Source organism: Mixophyes fleayi, chromosome 11 (assembly GCF_038048845.1).
Source record: "Mixophyes fleayi isolate aMixFle1 chromosome 11, aMixFle1.hap1, whole genome shotgun sequence".
In the NCBI taxonomy this organism is placed as follows: Eukaryota; Metazoa; Chordata; class Amphibia; order Anura; family Limnodynastidae; genus Mixophyes; species Mixophyes fleayi.
This window is the reverse complement of record NC_134412.1, coordinates 24,729,883-24,739,031: the sequence shown is the minus strand read 5'-3', so window position 1 is coordinate 24,739,031 and position 9,149 is coordinate 24,729,883. Positions and strand designations below refer to the sequence as shown.

The window sequence follows — 9,149 nt, the reverse complement described above, 5'->3', positions numbered from 1 at the left end:
AGCTCTTGTGTGTACTGTCATCCTACAATTATCACTATTTGGAGCGCCGAGTTCTGACGCATTCATCAAGCAGTGAAAGCCCAGTAGGCAGGATGAACCAAGTTGTGTGTACAACCTGTAATGTTGTGTTTTAACTTAGAAAAGACAATAAAGGAAGAAGACAAAACAGAAATCTACATAATCGCACTACAGATCCAAGACCCGCTTCCATTTTTCCTTACTGATAAGTACACTGTTGATTGCTTAACTTGAGTTATTTGAATGAGGAATTTTATTGGGGGGGGGGAGGGGGGTGGAGTATAGTAATGTATTCCTGGTATAAGGCTCATGTTTGCAGGTATGGGAAAAGCTTGTAGAACAGAAGGACAAATGAGAAGTGTCCTACGATCGCTTATTAGCTCGTACGGCAGCCACTACATTCAATGCTGAAATGTAAGTTATTTAATCAAAGGCACAGTATACATATAAATGCAAAAGCAAAAGCCATCAATATCAACTCCAGACTACAGATTCACCCATATTTATATATGTGTTTTGTGAGACATAAGGCTTTGTCCAAAAAAATCACAAGAAATTCTCTGTTAATAATTTAATTTGAATTCCTTATTTGCTATAACACATTTTTAGGCAAGACCATTAATTGCACCTGACTTGTGTTACACCACAGCTGGTTGATTGCTGCCGTATGTCTCATATTCCGTTTCGTACATCTTAGGCACCAACATTATCTCCGGTAATGGTCCCTGACGTGGCATTGTCCACGGGCATTCCAGTGGGAGGTAAACATCACATGACCTCTTGGCATCCAGGGGCCACTGGTAGCTTTCCTGCACCAGAGTTTTAAGTCCTCGGTGAGGGACAGACCTAGCACGTGGAGGTATCCGTGGCAATTTAGTGGCAATGGGAAACTGGATGGTGTCACGCATAGGAGGGGGTCGGCGAAGTGTTGGTTGAGTCTCCTTTGGTAAAGGATTTTCTTTCATGCCATGTCCCCAGGCCTTAGGGTAATCCTCAGCCTGCCAGTATGTAAGGGCATCTTTTTTTGGATAACCCTCCAGTTCTTTCCTAGGAAAAAGAAATACAACTTTGGAAAAGCTTTAAGAAACCAACCACATTTCTGAGATTTGTATTTGTTTGTAATAAGTGATATGTTTCCTTTATTGTAAATTCAGTGTAACTTAGGCTGGGTACACACTACAGAAATTTTTTCCCGATGCAATATCATTAACTATTTTACCAACGACTAAAAGTCCCGATCAGCATGCGGATTCATGTGTGCACACTATACACGATTTACCGTCGGATTACTGGAGCAGTCCATGTGTGGAGGGAATTCTGGCGGTGCCAGTCCATCTGCTCCAGAGGTCCCCCACTTTGCTGTTACACATAAGTGAAGACCACCCCCCCAAAAATTTTTGCAATGGGTCCGGCGATTGATTCTTACTAGAGATGCTCAAGCTCGGTTCCTCGAGAACCGAACACACCCGAACTTAGGGGGTCCTCAGCTCGGTACTCTCACGCGCCCTCAGAATCGAAAACGAGGCAAAACGTCATGGTGACACGGATGGATCTCGGGAAATTTGGATTCCTTTTTAAGATCCAATATAACGCTGGGTGGGAGGTAGGGCGGACCCCCATTTTTCTTTTCAGCCACTGCTGTGTGCCAATGTGTCCTAGATGTGGTAGGAACTGCCGTGTGTTTGTGTCATTGCTCTGTTGCTTACTATCCAGCCAGGTCCCTGCAGTATTTGTCCAAAACTGTATGAAAATAACATTGTGATCTGTGAGGTGGTCAAAATTGACTCCAAATGACTTGAAATTAGTGTTATTGAGGTAATAATAATGTAGGAACAAAAAAAAGAGCAAAAATATGTGATTTTAGCATATTTTAGGATTTTTCCTAAAAAATATAAAACCAAAACCAAAACACACGAGGGCGATTTTGCCAAAACCAAAACACGAAGCTAATCCAGATCCCAAACCAAAACCAAAACCACTTCACGGGGGTCAGTGAGCATCTCTAATTCTTACACCCCTATAGGGAGTTTTAGTAAGCAACCGAACTTCAAAGAAAAAGTCACTTGTAGGGTATAAATAAATATATTAAAGTGAACCGGTTATCTTTGTATAAAAGTGCGAGATATTTGTGTATGAATTCAGCCTAGTATATCTCATCTCCTTATGCACAATTTTCATTTGGTTAAGTACCCGTTAGCACCCCCTATTGTTATAACACTAGCAACTCATTATCACCCAAAAAAAAAAGTATTGTATTGCACTTACAGATATATTAATATTATTTTGTTTGAAAACAAGCTAAAAGAATTAAAAAAAAACATATAAATTGTATTAATGAAATGAGAAAAACATAAATAAAATATATTATTGGAATCGGGTGTTGCCCTATATTTGTTACCCCTTAGTTATTCAAAGATCACCATGTACAACAGAACTAGCAGTGAGTGAGCATAAAATATCTACTTAGAGCATGCTACAATATGTTCTGCTTTACCCTGGGCTGCATATTACACAGCATAAAAGTATTTTTAGATCAAGGACACAAGGTCATTTATCACATCTCTATAATCTAATTGGGTAGTAGTGAAAACAGTGAATAGGTTTATAAGGACTTCTTATACCAGTAGTGAGAGAGCAGACGACATGGTGGGTTTACTCACGCTGTAAATGCGCGGAAATCCCGCGCCGTAGTGGAAGCATAGATGTCATTCAGGCTCAAAACTCCCTTGTCTCTTACGTAGAAAGGTTCCCCGGACAAAACCTTGTTTTCTGTAGTTGCCACTAATGACTAAGCACCAACATATTACCATAGTATGAAATGCAACCAGTTCAATGAACACTATACTGTACATATAGATTATGCTGAAAATGTACTAAGTTTGCAATGAGCATATGTATCTGCTTCTGTTTTTCTTCAGTACACTCTTATTTAGGATAGATGCAGTACAGTGGCTCAGTGGTTAGCACTTCTGCCTCACAGGATTGGGGTCATGAGTTCTATTCCCGACCATGGCCTTATCTGTGAGGAGTTTGTATGTTCTCCCCGTGTTTGCGTGGGTTTCCTCCGGGTGCTCTGGTTTCCTTCCACACTCCAAAAACATACTGGTAGGTTAATTGGCTGCTATTAAATTTGACCCTCGTCTCTCCTTCTCTGTCTGTGTGTGAGTGTGTGTCTATATTAGGGAATTTAGACTGTAAGCCCCAATGGGGCAGGGACTGATGTGAGTGAGTTCTCTGTACAGCGCTGCGTAATTAGTGGCGCTATATAAATAAATGATGATGATGATAGATGCTTTGCTCAAACCTTCAGCCCACACTCATTTATTGGTTTGTACATACTCTGCTGCAACTCTTCCTATATACTTCGCTTTAGTTGTCAGTTTTTTGGTCTTTTTTCACTATGAACTTTATATCATCCAATGTGCAGAGCTGATCATTGTTGTATCCAAGCAGGGACAAACACAGGTTTTCTATAGGGGGGTTTCCAAATGCTTGATTTTGCAACTTTGCAAAAAAAAAAAGTCTATTCGGAGACCTGTTTTTTCAGTGTATTAAGGAGGAAGGTAAAAGATAGAAAACTTGTCGGCGCTAGTTCATATTAAGGACTTGGCTAAAAACACAGAAATATAAAATAATATTTTTGTAAAATTTGCAGGAGGCTATGTACAATCCAATAATTGTAAGTAAATCAAAGGTGGAAAAATTCTGAACACCATTAACCTTTGTGTATCATGTAACCCTCATGATGGTAGATATTTACAAAGTATCCCCTATCGTGTATCAATTTATCCCGGTGCCCCCTATTGTGTATTAATTTAACTTTTATTTAAGTACCCGCTATAGTGTGTACATGAATTGTATACCCTGGAATGTGTATATATGTTTGCCACGTAACATTTTGGGCCTAAGTGACAAGAGGTACTCCGGGAGATTGGGGGAAAGATGGGCGTGTTGAGGGTGGGGCCAGACGGAAGCGTCATTTGACCCCGCCGCCTAAACGTCCATCACAGTTTCTGGCCAATTATAACAGGGGGCGGGGCCACTATGATGGACAATTTGCATCATAAGCCACGCCTCCCCCCCGCCACTTAAGAAGAATTTAATAACCGGGAGGTTGCCCTGCTCTTCCGGGAGTCTTGGAGGACTCCCAGGAATTTGGGAGACTCCCGAAAATTCCGGGAGAGTAGGCAACAATGAGTAACAGGGATTGCTGCTTTAAAAGATATTTGTATGGTCATGATGAACTATCCCTGTGTCTGCAAATCCATGAACAATGGAACCACATGGACAAAGGGGGGACAGGTGGTTTTTAGCCCAATGTAGCCTCCACCTTAGATAGATATGTACAATGTGAATATGTTATGTGCACGCTGCTTAGAGTGTTCTCTTCTGTCTGTCTGTGACATGTGATCTCTGCTGCTGTCCAGTAATACGATCCACTGTCAACGGATCGGTGTAACTCTAACCTGCGACGGTCCCTTGTTGAGGTGGTTCTCCAGTGTAAAGGGCTGTGGTCCTGAGTGGAAGGCGCTGAGGGTGGGCTGAGCTGGTCGACCCAGGAATTCTGCCTTCATCTCGCTGCACTGGTTTCTGGGATCCAGTGGGGTCCTCCACGCTCTTAGTTTCAGCTGCATGGTACATTGTAAAACTAGTATTTAACGATTGACGATGAGGGTGATACAACATCAAGTTATGTAATGTGTTTTTCTATCTGAAACATGAGCTCGGTACTCCTGTTATAATACAGAATAACACTTGCAAAGTCTCTTTTGGACAACCCTCTGCCCCCTGGTCATATCTACAAACATTAAATAAAAAATAAAACTCAAAAAGAAACCTCCCAACTCTGATTTGCCAAACCATGCCAACATTTGTGCAAAACCACACGCACTTCCAAAAAGGCCACACCCCATTAATGATCTGAGAATTGGGGGGTTTCCACACCACGCTGCCAGTGGGCGTGACCAGCATACATGGGGGCATAGCTATAATTTTAGACAGTGTTTGGCTGCTCTCCAACTCTTCCTATCCCCATAATAAACAGGGGCAAAGCTGCGTGTTCTACTGTTAGGTGCACGCAGCTCTCCCTTTTCAAGCAGAGCCGTGTGAAGCGGTGGCAGGGTTCAGCCACCTCAATTATACAGTTCCCCAGGCTGGGAGGGGGGTTTCCAGGCACTAGGAAAACCACCCCTCTGTTTGCCTATGAAACCCATGTGTCTTCCATGGTATATAACAGAAGTGGTGATCTATAAATATCTTAGTGCTCCCATCATTTTGAATCAGATAACTGTGACATCCATATGGCTGTTTAGTAAGTGTAATGCATCTCAGTACTTTGTGATGTGACGTCCACGTCTCACCTTGTCCCACAAGTCCTTAGTATAATTAACCTTCCAATGAGGTGGCGGGAGAGGATAACTGGGCTGTGACAGGACACCGCCTGGATACTTCCTGTTATGAGCGCTTCCCGCCGTCGTCTCATAGGTACTGACCAGTTCATCATACGCGGTGGCCTCGCTCGTCTGCTGCAGCGTGGGTGGCAGAGGCTCGGGCAGGGTGGACTGGAAAAGTGCGCACAAAAACCATGTCAAACATCATTACATGTAAAGCAATTCTCTATCAATAAACCCAAACACTCGTACAGTATTAGTGTATACATAAATCATTGGGGGCAAAAGAGAAAATATTTAACTTGGGATAATGTTTTATATCAGGTATTGAGACTTTGATGAACCAATAGAAAATTGTATTTGTTAGACAACGAAATCCAAACCATATGAAGATTAACTTGCCAGGTAGTAGCCATAGTTCACTGTTGTTTCATATGGAGAAGTCAGAGTTCCTTTTCATTAAGATAAAAAAAACACTTTAAAGTCGAACTAAATCTGGAAGAATAAATTATAAAGCTGTAGACTATCGTGTGAAGTGCATTATATTGCCTTTCTTTCAGTTTTAGAGCAGCTCTGAAAATAAATGAATTGCTGACTGCTAACTGCCATATTTCTGTGAATATCCATCCCACATCCCAAATCAGTGACATGGAACAATCCTGTTGAGAGACAGCCCAACTTATCACGTTTACATATATGAATACAATCAATTTATATGAGGTTTCCAAACATTTCAAGCTGTTTAAATGTAGTAACATAACTTGAATAATCCTTAGCAGCAATATTGTCTATAGTTAGTTCTCTCCTGGGCATAAATAATGATAATAATGTATATGGGATAATGCATTCCCTACTGTAAATTATAGGATATAAACCCTACTAGTGATGACATCATAACTCACTGATTAAAAGTGGTGACTTTATTTATACAGATTATATATATATATATATATATATATATATATATATATACACATTTTTGAATGCAGATGAATGCATTCATCACATGAAGACACTCATTATATATACAGTAAGTATATATATATATATTTCACAGGAAGTATAGAACACCATACAAAGCAAGCAGCGTCGGACTGGCCTGCCGGGAAGCCGGTCTATCCACCGGTAGGCCCCGACGCTGGTAAGCCATGCCCCCACCGAATCCGTTGTTCCGAGTGCCAAGCCAGCTGCAGAGAGCCCAAACGCGACAGCATTATACTTTTTACTGTTACACAGCAGCACGAGTACACTGCTGTGCCTCTTTGCAAAAACCGGAAGTTCGGCTTTTGACACGCAGGCTTGCGTTCCAAGGGGGAGGAAGTGTCAGAGTTCACGTCCGCTGACCGCTGACTACAACAAGACCACGCACAAGATCCGGAGCACCAACCATAACGGTAGTTTGGAGCGCACTCACTACCGCTTGAAGGTAATTGCATATGCTTGTTACCCTCATAACATTACCAAATCCATACGATTGTCACATCTGTATGATTTATCTACACAACATTACTCTGAAGACTGTCTTGCCTGCACAATTCAAGCTCTCAAAGAAGAGTTGAAGACTTCAGAGACATTATTTCTGCTTGTATCTGCTCATTTCTGCATATCTCTGCAAATTTCTACATGTTTCTGCACAATCACTCATTTGCCCCCTACCCACAGGCACGGTCTCTCACACCACTACCCTCTGTTTCTCAATATCAGCCGACTGTGTAACATTACACCATTTACCATCAACCACTAGTTCCTAATACAATTACTAGCGCACACTTTATGCACCACCCCGTGTCAATATACCATCCACGAAACATCCCCAATCTCTGATTCTAACTAGATACTACTCATCAATATACTTAAGCGCAAGGTGAAACTACCCCTTCCACTCTTTATATACACACTGCATTCTTTATATACTACACTATGGTGCTAGCTGTCCTTTGTGGGCTGACCACTCCCCCTCTAGTGTCTGCTCCTGCCTCTTTGATGGTTGGCCACACCCCCTCTGGTGGGCCCCTAGTGTTGCAGTCCCCCGGTGGGCCCTTCATGCCCCAGTCCGACACTGAAAGCAAGTACGAAACCTACATAAATAAAATACATTTGGAGATTACAAGATGCTGGTAAATTTAATTTATACATCTCAGATTGTAAACTGAAACAATGTGATTTATTAAACAACAAAAAGTGAGATATTGCATCAGATAGCATTTTCATGTAGATAGAGATATGAGATACAATTTTTTTAACACAATGTAAGAATTCTAATTAGATGTTTTCCCCCTATTGTATATTTTAATTGACTCTAATGCAGTAAAGACACTGCTGAAAAGCATTATGGCAGCAAGGTCAATCTCACTCATATACTTACATAGCACCAAGTTCTTATTAATTTGTTAATCTTCACCATACCTTGATATGTGGAGGGGAGAATGAAACTGGAGATCTGTAGTTATGCCCCACTCCAGTACTGGTTAGATGCCAGTCTTGTCTCCTTTCCAGCCCCATTATAATAGTACTGATACAAAAGAATGCACAGATATAGTACAATATTAAAGTCTGTAGCCAGGGGATCTACAGAGTCTGAGCAGGAGACAATTGCATGTGGAATGTTGTGTTTTCCTGTTGTCATGGTGATAGAACACGCCTCTTATACAGGATTGTGATGTACACAGAAACTAAATCAGAGATAATAAGACTTTGAATATTATTATTATTACAACAAATTAGGATTTGTCCTACAATCTAATTTCTATCTGTCAATAAGTCAGTGGAGAAATAGTTACATAATGTTTGTGCAAAGCATTCGCAGCATGAAGATGTTTCTTTCATTTTTATACCATGAAATACCATGTTCTGTTAATGGTATTATCCTTATTAAACTACATGTTGGTATTATTGCTTTTACTGACAAATTCAGCATTTCTTGCTCTTTAAAGGCAAAATGAAAACTATATCCATAGACAGAATCACACACACATGATAGCTTTGATAAAATGAGTATCAAGCAACCAAACAATCCAAATATAAAGTATAAATATTTAAATAAAATGATACATTTAAAACATGGAAATAGCCTTGTTTTTGTCAGCAAGAAGACATATACAGAAAAAATGATAGTCCCTTAAATGTTATAGGTGTCTCAGCCCTCTTCCTTTGATTGATATTTAGCAGATTACACACTGCAGACTGTCAATCGCCCCCCGGGAATCCCGGATTCGGTCTCAACCCTCCCTTGCCCCCCCCCCCCCCCCCCCCTCCCCCCTTCTCCTTCCTACCTCTCCCCTACCCACTATAAACATTGTCACACTTTTATACTCTTCTCCAAGATCTATTTCCAGTTTCGTGCTACTGTACCCAATATATATATATGTTCAAAATGTGCAATTATCCTAATCGAATTTGGTCGTCTCTTCTTGCCTGATAGATATCACCTGTTCCTGTTACCTTTTGACCATGTCAGTTGTTTGTATTTTATGTGACGAAACTTAATAAGTAAAGTCCTAAAAAAATAAATAAATAGTACTATATATTTGGTAAACACAATATCAAAAACACCGCTCAGCATGGCAGAAATACCATTTTAAACATATGTAACATAGGAATAACCCAATAGTAAATTGTCCTTCAGAAAAACAACTTGTTGTAAATGGTAAACATTAGGGGGTATATTTACTAAACTGCGGGTTTGAAACAGTGGAGATGTTGCCTATAGCAACCAATCAGATCCCAGTTATCATTTATTTA

At 40.6% G+C, this 9,149-nt stretch overlaps 1 protein-coding gene across 1 annotated transcript; it reads right to left on the bottom strand.

Annotated features, from left to right (window-relative positions):
• Positions 1-488: 488 nt before the first annotated feature.
• On the bottom strand, positions 489-8,005 carry SAXO3 (stabilizer of axonemal microtubules 3). The gene is made up of 5 exons (XM_075189682.1): positions 7,815-8,005; positions 5,379-5,579; positions 4,485-4,646; positions 2,679-2,806; positions 489-1,065 (listed from the first exon to the last, which is right to left on the bottom strand). Exons 1-5 carry the CDS (start codon positions 7,908-7,910, stop codon positions 657-659), a joined length of 996 nt encoding a protein of 331 aa, XP_075045783.1. The 5' UTR covers positions 7,911-8,005; the 3' UTR covers positions 489-656.
• Between the last annotated feature and the right edge of the window lie 1,144 nt (positions 8,006-9,149).